Here is a 14,437-nt window from a genome sequence, read left to right on the forward strand (position 1 = left end):
ATTTCAAATTTCTTATTATTGCTTTTAAATTACTACACATTCGGCCAGAGGTAACAAACAAGAGTCTATCGCTTGCCATGCTTTGTAAGAATCTGATTCATTGAAAGCCTATTCAATAGAATAATTTATAGAGCTACCCTAAAAATCGCAAAGTATATATAGTATACAAGTATATAAATATATATTATAATAATAATATTATAATTACTATAAATCCATTGCAAGCATTGGTTCTACTCCCGCTGGCAACTCTACTCGACTCTATTCCCTGCGCTTAACTAAGGGGCACAACTGTTAAGATGCAGAAGCCCTACTTAACTCGAATGCCCAAAAGAATGCTGCATGAATTGAAAAAAGGGGCAGCTCCCATATGTATATTGCTACGCTTGATAGATTGACTGATTGAGTGCTTGAGCGTGACGTCACAGCAATCAGCGCATATCTGCGCGAGCGCATTGACGCTCTCTCTTAAAATTTCTTACAGGCCTGCTGCTGCTGCGCATGTGTGTGTGAGCGTGTGCATGTGTGTGGGTGTGGGTGTGTGTGAGGTATTTTGAATGTGGAAAATAACGAACATTTTTATTCGGATTCAGTTTGCAAGCAAACGCTGAACGCGACAGACTCTTCGGACGGATTTCAAACAAAAATACACTAAGCAAAATAAAGAGGGGAATTTCTTTTGTTATTTGGAAAATAAACAAGCGCGCTTTGCTGATTCGGAAGTCAAGAGGTTAAGAAAGTTTGTCTGCTGTGATATGTGAAACAATGAGAACAATTTCATATGCTAATGAGTGCGAGCTAATTAAGTGCAATCAGCAATTGGAATAAACACAAAGAGAATATTTTCATTTTCAGAGTGAATAATGAAGCAAAAAAAAAAAAACATAATTAAAATTTGTTTTTATGTATTAAAAATATACTTTTTATGCTCTAAAACCTATATACAAAAATAAGAGTGTTGAGATATTTAACGATATTTTATTTTTAATTTTCAGCCTGTCAAATTTAAATCTTTAAAAATGGGCTGCACCACAACCAGCGTTAAGATTGCCTCAATCGTACTGAATGTCATTTTGGCGGTAAGATTTTAATTTATTTTTAATATACATATATAGCTGAGCAAATTATGTAAATGCACATATATATATATATATATATATATATATATATATAGACAGACACACTTACGCATCTGTACAGACTGTAATTTATATATATTTCAATGACATTTATTAGTTCACTGATGCATTCGAATTTGAATCAGTAAAGGAAATAAGCCACTTGCAGGCATGATGTCATATGCAAGCCAAGCGAAAGCGAAATGAAATCAGTTTTGGTCAAAAATGTTTTATAATAAGTACATGTATTATTTAGCCAGATAGCAGTCCTGCAATATGCTAGCATGCTCGAAAATTCCCGTGCACATGGCCCCCATTCTGTCGCTGAGCCACTTATAGCTGACCGTGTTGTATTTTTAATTCATATTTTGTCATTTGTCAGTTTCACACACTTTAGCCACGTCGTCGACAGGTCTTTGGCTAACACACGCATATAGCGTCTCCTTCCTCCTGCCCAGACAACCCCTTGTTGTTACCATGGCTAGCACTGTTTACACTTGCAGCTTTTGTTTTGTTTTGAAGTCGAACGGGAAGTGTGTGTAAACGCCAGTGCCCACAATTGCAGCACAATTCCTTTCTGGCTGGTACTGGATGATGTCATGACCCACTACTTATTTGTAGTTTGACCTATATACAACGTTATCCGAATCCAGGCTAGCTCAGGCCTCAACCCCCAATTGGATTACGGGGTGTGTTTCGCACAAACAACAACAACAGCCCCAAATGTTAACCAACCAATTGATTGTATTTTTAGCAAAGTAAAAGAGAGTCGAAACTGTCGATGATTATATACCCTTCTGAAATTTAAAATGAGTGCACGATTAGACACTTTGAAATACCTACGTGATCTTGTGTATATTATGTATATCAATTAGCTGCTACGGTATATAAACTAGTCAAGCAGCCAATTAATAGCAGAACCAAAACAAAGCAGAAACGGTTGAATTTTAGACACTCTTTAGTAATTTCAATTATGGCGCAGATCAACTTATCATATTAGCCAATAACAATATTTATAATGTACAATCTAGCACATGTATATGCATACACATTTTACTATCTTTTCGTTACTGCGTATGCTAGAGTATATAAATTAGTCAAGTATATTGAAAAATATAAAAAAACGTTGTGTACCCTTCAGCAATATATCTTAGCTAGATGAGCTCATGGAATGTATCTAGTAAAACTGCAGTATCTAGAATATACCTATGGCTAAGTGCATTTACTTTAAAGCACGTTGCAACAGTATTTTAATCTCCTCTCTCTGTTAGGGTATATAAATCACTCAAGTGTCGCGCTTTGCGGTTCTATGCTACACATATATGGCATCTCTTTCTCTATATGCGAAATATATATATATCAGTTAAAAAACCTCAATTAAAGTGCTACAACGTTTCGATTTCGATGCATTCCATATGTACTTGGGCCTTGTCATCATAATATATACTGCATATATATCTATATATATATATATATATATATATATATATATATATATATATTATCATCTAAATGACTCGTGAGAATTTCCAGTTTAATTTCCGTTTGTCTTACAGTTCCTGGCAGTGGGTGCAATTGGCTGGATAGCGTTCAATGCAGATACGGAGAGCGAGGAATTCGTCATCGCCGCCTACGTGGCATGTGCGATAATTTTGCTGTTCGCCTTTGTGGGCATATTTGCGGCAATACGCGAATCGGTTTGCTTGACCGCAACGGTAGGTTATTGACCCGGCTAATTAGAGAGACGCTGTAATTACTTTGTCCGTTTGTAGAGCGCTGTGTTCTTACTGCTGCTGGCCATACCGCAAATCGTGAGCACCTTTATGTTTCTGCATCAGGCGGAGGTGCACAGCGCCCAGACCACAGTGGAGCTGGCTTGGCAGGCCAACAACATGGACGGACTGCAGCAGAAGTACGAGTGTTGCGGCAAGAGCAGCGCCCAAGACTATATTCATCTACACCAATTGATACCGCCCAGTTGCTATGAGAATCTCGATCAACTGCCGAAGCATATGTATCTCGAGGGCTGCATCGGAAAGCTGCAGGACCGCTATGAGAGCGACAAGCGGCGCTTCATAATTGTCTCCTGGGTGCTGGTAGCCTTTGAGGTAACTATTGATTTGCCCATTTCTAGTATCAATTTCAAATTGAATTTCCTAATGACTGTGTGAATAATTTCTCTATTTACCAACTGCAGTTGCTGTGCTTTGTTATGGCCGTCTTCCTGGCCATCAGTTTCCGCAACAAACAGCGGCGCTTGCAATTTTAATGGCCAACTATAACCGAATGACAAGTACAAAAACTGGGCTAAACTTTAGCCACGCCCACTGGGCTACGGGGTAATTAAGTATTTAACTTGTGCTTTGGATATTCGGGCATAAATATTTACCAAAAATATAGTAATAATAATAAAATATGCATAAAATTCATAAGCTTAAACTTTTACTTCAACTGCTACAACCTAAGCTAAGTAATTAAATTAATTGTTTTATTTATAATTTAATTTAATTATTTAAAAATGCAAATAAAACTATATATGTATGTGTTCTACAAAGGAAGTGTTTGTATGGGAGGGTTGGTTAAATTAAATAAACTAAATAAAGAAGAATAAATAAATGAATATAAAAATAAAAGATGGAATAAATCTGGACAAAATCACTGTTCAAATTGGCATCAAATTTCATACACATTTTTCTACATATTTATTATTTTATGCTTTTTATCGCAACAGACAAATAAATTGCGTATACGACACGTGGTGCGAGCGCGTTCTCCAGTCCAGAACAATTCATATTCACAAATTGCCCACAATTTTGGTATGATTATAAATAGAGCGACGTCATGATTTCATGGTCAAAATGAAGCAAGAAATACGTAAGGCAAGCCAAAAGAAAATATGCGCCGGCAGAGGCAGACAACTTGTTGCCCATTCGCCCGCCTCATACCTTGCTAAAAGCAAATATGTAAGTCCGTTTGTATATGAGCATGTAAATATGTGTCGTATTTATGTTTTTTGTTTCTAGTTTTTGGCATGCGCCTCGGCCAAAAACGAGGGCTGGCTAATTGATAAACAAGGCATGTGACTCAGGGAATGCCAAAGCGACTGAACTTTCTGTCAACTAAAAAGAAACTATGGATAGTTCGCATTTCTTTCACTCAGAAATATAGGCAGAGAAGTGTTCAATAAACAGAGCTGAAATTGATGTGATTAAGTATTAAATTCTAAATATGGAAATGTATGAAAATAACGTAGTATTATAATTAGTAATAATATTAAATAGAAAACACAACACTTAAAGTTTTACTTTCTTTTCCTGTGGCTACGTTGTAACACTGTGCGGCTCGTACGATAGAGAACTGAATCTTCGCCAGGATCGATTGTGGCAATCACATAGCAAACTACGGCCAGAGCTAAGGCCAATAACAGGGTTGTCCATAAAATAATATTAAATATGATCGGAAAATCACGAGCTGTCTGTTTACCAAAGGGATTTGTATTATTGGCCTCCTTCAAACTACGTCCCGAAATGTTTACCATCTGCTTTTTATCTGTGGTCAGCACAAAGAGCACAGCATTGGTTATGGTCCTGGCTGCACGAAGAAGACGTAAATTGGCTTGTTTGATCAGCTTTTTGGCCTCGTATAGCAGACTGTAACTGTTGATCTTGACAATGTTCTGCAATGAGATGCGTATGACAACCACATGTGAGGGCTTCAACAGCCTGCTCAAGTTCTCACTGATGGCATGCATATAGCCCACTTCCTCAAGGAATTGCCGATGGCTCGCATACTCGACAGGCTTGAAGTATTGTATGGGCGTGGCAATGGGCACAATGGCATTGCCAAAGTAATTTTTATATTTCTCTACACCTAGAGTATGATTAATAAAGTTTATATCATATACGGTCTTTGGATCAAGTTCGGCAATTAAATTGTCAATGGAATCCAGAGTTTCCGAATAGATTAGTTCATATACTTTCAAGGTTTCCCATGCCGCTAACTTAAAAATACCTTCGATATGAACGACTATCATAGCAGTGGGAGCCAGAGTAAATGGATTCTTGATGGCCAAACCGCTCCAATCGCAGTCGCCACTGACAGCGTGTCCTTGAGCAGCGAGCAGCACGTCGCTTAAGTAAGAGCTATCCAGTTGATCTTCGCCAATCCACTTCATTGATGACGGAGTGTGCAACACTCTAAACTCACCACTGGCATGTGTGCGGGCACTGAACAGCAAAAGAGTTATAAAATTTAACAGCATTTTTAATGTTTCGCTTAAAACTTTTCTTATTCGAGAAAGTTTAGAAATATAATTTCACCTTATATAAATGAAAGCCCACTATGTTTACTTTCATATTATTGGTGTCCTTTGCCTTATCAACGAATCAAGTAGCTTTTGTGCTGCGCAATTTATCAATGAATGCTTATGTACTATATACTATATAAACATATTATATATATATATATATAGGACAAAAGCTCCTTTTCAGTCATTGGCCAAAAGCTTTTGTCGACATTGTCGTGACATCATACCACCCACAAATGTTATGACCGCCAAGAGACACACACATAAACACATTAATAGCACAACAAGTATTAAGACTAGAATTTAATTGTATACGACTAAGAGATACTCTGTGTTCGACAAATTTAATTAAAATACAAAAATATATATCTAAAATTACGTATTAATTAAAATGTGTAGAATATTAGAAATCCAAATATAATAGCTTAATAGAAAATTTAATTAAAATTATAATATATTATTAAAATTAAAGTTAGCTTGAACAAATTACAAAAAAATAACATATTGCTCTGTTTACATTTACAGGGTATAGCAAGCATAACACAGCACGGGGCAGCACTTGAACGTTGATTTCTTGGGAGAAGCCACGAACAGCGAAAAGCTAACTGAATGTCAGACTGTCGTTTCGCCTTAATGTCTGGGCTGGTGGCCCTTTTTGGAGGGGGCGCCACAATTTCAAAAAATAAATGCGCGTCGCTTAGTCGCAATTCAACCTGTATGGCTAAAGGGCTGGATCTGGAGCGTGTTTATTATTTATATTAGAAACAGAGGCGAAGCAAATTGAACGTACTATCGATTGATTTTGTTCTGTGAACATGGCCAGTCGCATCGCTATTCTGAAAGTCCTGCTCATTGTTTTAAATGTGATTTTAACGGTGCGTATACGTAATATTTACTTACTCTGCCTCAGTTTTAACGACCTAGTTAACTTCTAGCTGGTTGGCATCGCATTCATTGCCTTATCTGTTTATGAGTTGAACAACGTTTCGGCGGGCACTTTCCAGCATATTGCAATTGTGGTGCAGATCTTTGTGGGTTCGTTTGTGGTGCTCAGCTCGTTTCTCGGCTGTTTCGCAGGCGCACGTCTCTCCCTGTCCCTCATTTGGAGTGTGAGTGGCTTGCAATTGTTTTCGAATATCCCTTAATTCTGTGCTCTTGTAGTTTGTCAGCTGCATGCTGATATTGATTGGCTTGCAAGTCTATATAATCGTCGCAGCTCATGTCACGGACTATGTGGAACGATCGCGTGCAGATTTTCTGGCTCTTTGGGCAGATCAACGTCGCAATGTGGAGCGAATCGCCTTTATCGAGCAAAAGGTGAGCTGAATTCAGGTTTGAAGGATCACTTATTTGTTCAATCCTTTCACAGTACACATGTTGCGGCCAGAGCGGTCCGCAGGATTACATACTCCAAGGCGTTGGCTTTCCCCTCAGCTGTTATGAGCATAAGGAAAGAGTGCAGAGTAAGCTGTTCGGCAACGGCTGCTTGGAGGCTGTGCAGTCACATGCTACTGATAATCTCATCTACGGGCTGATCAGCAAGTGGCTGCTCTTCGTACTAGAGGCAAGTTGACCTTAACATCAATTCACTCAAATAATTTATGGCTAGCTTAGAAGGGCTAAGAATAGATTTTATTAATTTGTATTTTTTATAACATTGGAATAGTCTTATAGAGAGAAGGTCTGCTAGAGCAGACGTCAAGTTTATCATGTCATATTCTATAATATATTCATACTATATATATATTCAAAAAATATCTTCAGTCTCTCTTCAAGGATATTTAATCTCCGTCTTTTCTATCATTGAATTTGAACTACAATACATTCATTGTCTCTCGGCTATTTTCTTAGCCTTATACATTCGTTAGTGTATTCAATATTCGGCACGGGAAGTCAACGGTTCTAGCTTGTATCTTAAATCATTTTACCTTCTGTCTTCCATCTTTTCCAGCTTTGCGCTTTGGCCGCAGCCACCCACTTGGGCGTCACCGTGCGCAATAAACAGCGACGCGAGCGTTTTTGAAAAGGTTTCCCAATTGGCCATTAGCTCATAATGCAGCTGGAAACTTAAACGTAGCATCCTTAAGTGTTGGCATTTTACAATATACAAATATCGTGCGAAACGAAATGAAACGAAACTCAATTGATACGATACGATACGATACAATTAAATGGTCTATAAATTTGTATTTTGTGTTTTCTTTACTTAGCTTTCCCCAATTGTTGTTGTACATATTCCAAAACTACTTATAGCTATAGACAGCATAGCTGAGTAGATGCGTCTAAGTAAATAGATATATGGGCTGCCTATAAAGACGCATATAAATATACATGCGAAACTGGCGAACGTCTCTGCGCGGGACTTGGGCGGGACAGCTGCTGGGGATGTGTCTCTTGAGTAACGACCGAAAAGAAAAAAGCAAAAAAGAAAAACCGACCGTACGGCAACCACTCAACGCTTTTGTAAACATTTCGCAGTTCTTCTTCAGACTGAACGAGTTGAGTTCTCTTGGCAGCCGAAAAAGCATTAACAGAAGCGCGCGCGTCTTCGTACGGATTGGAGACTCTACACACTACGCGACGTATGCCATAAAACAATTATTTAAAAACATATAAAAAAAAATATAAAGAGAGAATATTTTAGCTTAAATTTAAGACGAATTAGTTGCTGCTACCAAAAATGCCCACACTGCAGGTGTGTCTGCAATGGACGGCCGTGGTATTCAATACATTTACTTTGGTGAGTTTTTCTTTTTCAATTAATAAATTTTTAGTCATTTTCATTGTGTACAAATAAAAACATGTGAACATTAATAAAAACTATGCTGACATGTGTAGGCTCATTAGCATTTATACAAATTTTTCTCAAGTTTTTCCATTAACAAGTAGTTTGCCGCTTGACTCACGTTGCTTATGAGTAATATGCTCGTTAAGCCACACAGTGCGTATAAGTGATGTGCAGTTAAAGCTGATGAAGCTGCACAGCTATACATATAAGCTATACATAATTAAGTTCATTTAATCAACAATCACTTCACTTTGAAATGCATATACATATATATATATATAACATATGCATATGTATATATTCATATACATGTTTTTATATGGCCTTTATATATAGCCAATTTGGCAGCAAACAAATCTCCTGCTTCCATTGCGCCCAGACAAGTTGTCACTTTACTTATTTTTAATTATTGCTACATTTTTCGCACTTATATCTGTGTGTGAGATGATGTCTGTGTATGTGTGTGTGTGTCTCGCTGGGCATTTAAAAATAAAGCCGCCAGTAATTCCATGCGTTAATATTTGTTTTTATTTTGGCCTGACAAAAAGACAGAAAACATTTTCATTGTATTTTCTCATTAATTTTTTTGGCTTGATTTCTGTTTTTAATTTTATTTTCTTCTTTTCTTTTTGTTTTGTGACGCGTTATTAATTCACATGATTTTTATTTTGTTCATTAATTTTTCTTTTATGTTCTCAGCTAATTGGCAGCCTGGCTGCCTTAGCCGGTGTCTATGAATTGCTCTATAAGCTGGACGAGGGCTCTGCGACTCACATTGATTTTGAGAAGATCAGGCAACTGGCCATGGCTGGTAGCCTAATCCTGGCTGCTGTCATCGGCTGCTCGGGCGCCTTTCTCGGCTCTATCAAGGTGCTGGTTGTGGTGAGTTTAATAGATTAATTATAAATGAGCTCAATTAACATATTTCTTATACTCAGCACTTGGTTTTGTTGGTGTGCTTGATTGGCGCTCACATTTATCGACTGGTGCATTACAATGAGGCCAGACATGTAAATGCCACAGAGGAGTTTGTTATGGGCATTTGGCTCAAGGAGCTGTCGCATTCCGGTGCTATGCATCAGCTGGAGCAAAGGGTATGTATCATGTGAATGGGAAGAAGGAATATAATGGTAATATAAATCTATTTAGTATGAGTGCTGCGGCAACAAGGGTTTCTCAGATTATACGACCACCATGCGTGCGCCACAAAGCTGTTTCCATACCATGGATGGTGTGCATGCTCTCTATCCCTATACAGAGGGCTGCATGTCAGCTGTAAAACGTGCCCATTTGTTAATCTATCGCTTTGAGAAGTGGGTGCACTGTGGGCTCATTGGCTATGAAGTGAGTTAAATAATATCGACTGTAACTTATCCTCTCTTATTTATATATGTAATTCTCTTCTACAGATTGTAGGCATTATTTTGGGCATTACGCTGTGCTGTCAGCTGACCAACAAACCTCGTCGCTATGCCTACTAGCATTTACGATTTTTTATATAATACAATAAACGACTTATTTGATATGATCTCTAAACTCAAACATTGTCCAGCAGCTGGGCACGCGAGCCCACATGATTGGCGCGCGGCTCGCGGCGCACACCTGGCGGCACCTGCTGTCGTGCGAGTCGCTCGCGCCGTCTCAGCTTATAAAGCAGCCCGCTCAACACAATCGTCTGCACCAGTATAAATATCTGTGGGTATACAAATAATTTGTTATTGTTATTGAAGGTCAGTGAACTGGCAGCTGCGACTGGGCTTTACCTCAAGGCCAATGATGCACCATATGAAGAGCTTATCGCTCTGCTCTATGCGACTGTGGCTATGCTTCAATGTCGTTAGGCAGCCGCGTGTAAAAAGCTGTTCATCGCTGCCAAGCTGATAACAGCTTTTGGGTATGGACAAATGCATAGCCTTGTAGTCGCTGGCATTGTTGTAACCGCAGCAGTGGTGCTGCTGTTCATACTGTTGCATCGATTGCGGCTGCTTCTCCAAGTCATGCCAGGCCACTGTCAGCTCCAGCTGTTGCGTAGTGCTTCTATAACGACTGTGCGGCTGGTAGTTGTACAGCTGTAAATACTCCAAGCCGAGCACGATCAAAATGAAGCAGGTGAACTGAAAGGCAAACCAGATGAGCATGTGCTATCCAAGTATATATAAATTTTTTGCACTCACAATTATATTCACACTAAGCAAATCACTGACCAGGCCATAGCAGCCAAATATGACAATGGTGCAGATGGTAGCACCAAGCACCAGGCTTTCCACAAAGTACGTATGCTCCGGCGTATTTGGCTGCGCCATTTGCAGGCCCAATCCACCTGCTGACATTACGCCTATGGCCAGCAGCTGTAAGAGAGCAATTAATTAATAATTAATAGCCTGTAAATGCCAAGTGCAACCTCACCATGTACAGCAAATTGGACAAGAGTCCAGTGTACTTAATTGTGTTGTAGCAGCAGATCATCTTGCGAATGAGCCAATCTGCAACAGTTGCTTTCATTTTAAAGCAGATGCAAGAGCTCATAATCTATATGGACTATATTATATATATTAAGACAAATACGAAAGGTGAAGATAGCACAGTGACACTTTCTACGGTATTATTCGTTTTTATTAAAGTGTAATATAAAATGTAAAGTACTTGTTACTTTTTTTGTTTTTCTTGTGTTGCCTTAAAATTTCCTATAAATTTTCACTTAATAAATATGACATAGAATTGCATAGAGTACCAATAAAGTTGGAGAAAAGCTCCCAGGCAAACACTTAAAACAATTCAAGAGGGCGTGTCCCGGTGTACAATATACGAACAAGTGATTGTGTTCGTGTTTATGAGTGCGTGGGGTCATTAAACAATTTCAATAAATATCACATTGTGTTAGATCGCTGGCAGGGGATTAGTTTCGTTTAATCATAAATGTTGCTTCACATGCGCCATGGCAGCGGTATAAGTCCCCACTTTTGTGTTATATCCTTGAAGTTACATTCCATACTAAGCACCACCTTTTCCACCTTCTGGCTGCGCGTATTTGTCGCCGATTTGAGTGTAAGACACAGCTTTGTGTCACGGTGCGATATTTGTTGTGTCTGTAAGGGAGAGTAAACACAGATTAGCTTGTAATTAATTAAGAATCTGTCTATCTGATTACTCACGTCCATGTCATAGGTCCATTGCTGGCTTGGATCGGTAATGCACTGCGTCAGCATCACATTGGAGCTCGTTGCATTCCGATTTTTCAACAGTTTAAATGCCCCATTTTTGGGCGGGCGATATGTGAGGCAAACATTATCATTTGTCATTATCTGACCCTTAGGCGTAATGACGAACATGTCCATTGTTTGTGCATGCGATGAACAATCGCCCACTGTCACCGGTTGCAGCGAGGTGCGCGGCGCATCTTCGTTTAGTGGCCGCAGGCACTTGTCGCGCTCTAAGTCAATTAGCGACATAAATTCCTCGGCCTTCGTGTCGATCTCGTCAAACGCTCGTTTCCATTCGCGCGACAGCGCACGTCCCGGCAAGTTCTTCATGTGCTTACTGTACGCTTGTGCGCATTCCGTCTCACCATCCAGCCATATTATTTTGCCGAAGAATCGATCCGGAGCAGGAAAGAAATGCTCTGGCCATATATTCTCGAGGTACCAGGAAAATGGTTTGCAGTGCAATTTTTCGCGCAATGCCAAGCGCTCCGTCACATTCACCTTATCCCGTGCGCTTAGCGAGAGTCCAGCCGTATAAAGCATTACAAAGTATTGCCAGTCGTCCATCCAGACAGTCGCAGCCCGTGCCAGATTCGCGGTGAGGACCTCACTCATGCCGCCAGGGAATGTGTACGGTGTGCTGCTGCGGAATATGTGACCCACATGGGAGCAAGGGCTGATCTCGATGCGTCCGCCACATTGCCAAATGCGAAAGGACATCTCCACATTCTCGCCGCCCCAGATGCGCATATCGCTATCGTAGGCGCCCATTTCGTAAAAGTATTTGCGATCGATGGCAAACAATCCACCAGCCATGCCCGGCGTGGCTATTGGAGCCGTGCTGTCTTTGTTGTCTTTAACGTTAGTTTGTCTTTGCTTGCGATCGGAGGAGAACCAGCGGAAGCTCAGTTGCCAATTAAAGGCGCCCCAGTGGTTCTCAAAGGTTTTCGTATAACTAAAGTTATCATCAGATATGATATCAATAACTGGGCAAATGACAACCTTGCGGGATTCCTGGATGCGTGCCAGCAGTGGCTCCAGCCAGCCTCGCGAGCATTCGCAATGTGCATCCAAAAAAGTGAGCACATCTCCACGCGCATGCTGGGCACCCATTAAACGAGCAGGCACCAAGCCGCTGCGCTCCTTCATGCGATACAAACGCGTGGGTACCGTTAACACTTTGATGTATGCCTCCAGCTGACGCTTTAAAAAGGCTGTAAAAATAAAGCGTAGGTAAGTAACAGCTTTTATGAGTCACTGGCTACTTACAGCGATCGCTGGCATCGTCTACTAAAATGATTTCCTTAAGCAGTTGTCGCGGCGATCGATTTATGACGCTCGTGATCGTGCGCAGCAACACAGACCAGGCCTCGTTGTGAAAAACAATGATGACCGAAGTGGTAGGCATGCTCTGAGTATAACGCTTGTCCCGACATCTCGAAAGGGAGGGAAACAGACATACATTTACATTTATTTATCTGAACATTTATTTAACTGAAAAGTTTCCACTCTCTACTTACTCATTCGTTCTGTAGTCCTTGAGCGTTCTATTTAGTGGTATGCGATCGCTGGCCAATATATTAAAGCTATTCAGCTTAAAGAAGCGCTGCATACGAAAACGATCTCGCAATGGAATTATTACGGGTCGTCCATCGGCGCCCTCGCCCTGTTTAGGCTCGAACTGGTTAATGTTGTAATCATCTGCAAATGTATAGTCATTGAACATTAAAGTTGTTTTTTCTATGTTTTTTTGTCGATGTTGACTGTTGATGTTGTTGCATGTGTGATTGTGAATTGTGTCATTGATGTGGTTTAATAACCTGCAGTCATGTTGCTGAAGATGTCTCCCTTGCCAATATAGTGAGCCACAATATTTTTGTACGGCCAGAGCGAGCGTCGTTTTGGCGGCGGTTTTGGATGACTTCGCACGATGAGTGGATCCGATAGAGATAAATAAATAAATAAATATATAAAAAACAAACAAAAGATGACAATGGCAATAATGTTGAGCATTTAACAATACAAGTAGAAATGCAAAGTAGCCACGAAAAAAAAAAATCGAAAGCAAGGCTGGAAATGGAGATGAAGACGAAGTCGAGTCAACCCACTCGAGTGTAACAACAGCCACTTGCAACATCAGCTAAGCAGCTAAGCAGCCAAGCAGCTAAGAAGCCTCCGAGATAGTAAGTCAGTCAGTTAGTTAGCCAGTTAGGTAGTCAGCCAGTTAGTCAGTCAGACAATCAGACAATCAGTCACTCAGTTAGTCAGTCAGCCAACACTATTTGCCTTGAAGGAAATTATGCAACGGCACTTCAGGAAAATGAAGTTTTATAGCTTGCCATCCATAGACAGGCTGCAACTTCGTGGCAAAATTTGTTAAATTTCACTATTTTCATAGTTAAACAATAAAACAATGGATTATATTCAATTTCGTGGGCTCACTCACCGGGGCTCTGCGTCAGTGTTTTGTATACTTGACACATATAAATTTATGCTAATTGCAAACATGAAGAATGCAAAAAACAACAAAAATAGGTAAAGTAGCCAAAGCTTCTTTAGCTGCTGGAAACGCAGACCCATTTTGACGTGTATAGCTAAACGTTATTTATTTTCTTTTTCTACTCGGGACAGAGCTGTCCGTGCACACGTTGTTGTTGCCTTCAGCTACGCCGTGCTAATGACCGGCAACAATTTCTGAACCTCTCTTTGGGGGCTATACAAATTGATCTCTTCGTTATATTTTATTGTGCTGTGGAGTTGTTCGCTGCGAGCGTCGAACTTGGCCGCGACCAATGCACTGTATACAACTTCTACACTCTGCGCGGTGTGCGTGAGTGTGTATTAATTAACAACGCGTTATGAATACATGTTGGCTGAATGCTGGAAACTTCACTTTTAAAGCGGAAAACAAGTTAAGCGCATTGCCAATATTTTTATGGTGTTGATATTTGTAAACAACATATCGATAACGCGTCCGATATATTGTGGCGGTCGGGTAATAGATTAAAACACAGTTGGCAAGGCT

General features: G+C 40.0%; 6 protein-coding genes across 7 annotated transcripts; 3 read left to right on the top strand and 3 right to left on the bottom strand.

Moving 5' to 3' along the window:
* The first annotated feature begins 624 nt into the window (after positions 1-624).
* Positions 625-3,578, top strand: LOC111593886 (protein late bloomer). Its single transcript, XM_023306953.2, has 5 exons — positions 625-730; positions 996-1,079; positions 2,675-2,833; positions 2,891-3,226; positions 3,316-3,578. Exons 2-5 carry the CDS (start codon positions 1,020-1,022, stop codon positions 3,385-3,387), a joined length of 627 nt encoding a protein of 208 aa, XP_023162721.2. The 5' UTR covers positions 625-730; positions 996-1,019; the 3' UTR covers positions 3,388-3,578.
* An 841-nt stretch (positions 3,579-4,419) lies between these two features.
* Positions 4,420-5,292, bottom strand: LOC111593968. Its single transcript, XM_023307059.2, has 3 exons — positions 5,130-5,292; positions 4,602-4,988; positions 4,420-4,529 (listed from the first exon to the last, which is right to left on the bottom strand). The coding sequence occupies exons 1-3, from the start codon at positions 5,290-5,292 to the stop codon at positions 4,420-4,422; spliced, it is 660 nt and encodes a 219-aa protein (XP_023162827.2).
* A 721-nt stretch (positions 5,293-6,013) lies between these two features.
* LOC111593915 (protein late bloomer) lies at positions 6,014-7,557 on the top strand. Its single transcript, XM_023306988.2, has 5 exons — positions 6,014-6,299; positions 6,360-6,533; positions 6,586-6,741; positions 6,794-6,988; positions 7,376-7,557. The coding sequence occupies exons 1-5, from the start codon at positions 6,240-6,242 to the stop codon at positions 7,445-7,447; spliced, it is 657 nt and encodes a 218-aa protein (XP_023162756.2). The 5' UTR covers positions 6,014-6,239; the 3' UTR covers positions 7,448-7,557.
* A 547-nt stretch (positions 7,558-8,104) lies between these two features.
* On the top strand, positions 8,105-9,696 carry LOC111593906 (protein late bloomer). The gene is made up of 5 exons (XM_023306977.2): positions 8,105-8,164; positions 8,912-9,094; positions 9,151-9,306; positions 9,362-9,556; positions 9,622-9,696. Exons 1-5 carry the CDS (start codon positions 8,105-8,107, stop codon positions 9,691-9,693), a joined length of 666 nt encoding a protein of 221 aa, XP_023162745.1. The 3' UTR covers positions 9,694-9,696.
* Positions 9,697-9,749: 53 nt separating this feature from the next.
* LOC111593967 (protein late bloomer) lies at positions 9,750-10,678 on the bottom strand. The gene is made up of 4 exons (XM_023307058.2): positions 10,619-10,678; positions 10,387-10,560; positions 9,976-10,326; positions 9,750-9,905 (listed from the first exon to the last, which is right to left on the bottom strand). Exons 1-4 carry the CDS (start codon positions 10,676-10,678, stop codon positions 9,750-9,752), a joined length of 741 nt encoding a protein of 246 aa, XP_023162826.2.
* A 136-nt stretch (positions 10,679-10,814) lies between these two features.
* LOC111593828 (polypeptide N-acetylgalactosaminyltransferase 3) lies at positions 10,815-14,376 on the bottom strand. Of its 2 annotated transcripts, XM_023306861.2 has the most exons (6): positions 13,859-14,376; positions 13,233-13,333; positions 12,933-13,113; positions 12,682-12,848; positions 11,365-12,626; positions 10,815-11,298 (listed from the first exon to the last, which is right to left on the bottom strand). In XM_023306861.2, the coding sequence occupies exons 1-6, from the start codon at positions 13,990-13,992 to the stop codon at positions 11,137-11,139; spliced, it is 2,007 nt and encodes a 668-aa protein (XP_023162629.1). In that variant the 5' UTR covers positions 13,993-14,376; the 3' UTR covers positions 10,815-11,136. The 2 variants fall into 2 exon arrangements, with proteins under 2 accessions (XP_023162629.1, XP_023162630.1); XM_023306862.2 differs by lacking the exons at positions 12,933-13,113; positions 13,233-13,333; positions 13,859-14,376 and having other exon boundaries at positions 12,678-12,783.
* Positions 14,377-14,437: the final 61 nt, after the last annotated feature.

This window comes from Drosophila hydei, unplaced genomic scaffold (genome assembly GCF_003285905.1).
Source record: "Drosophila hydei strain 15085-1641.00,03,60 unplaced genomic scaffold, DhydRS2 tig00008122-arrow-pilon, whole genome shotgun sequence".
Lineage (NCBI taxonomy): Eukaryota > Metazoa > Arthropoda > Insecta > Diptera > Drosophilidae > Drosophila > Drosophila hydei.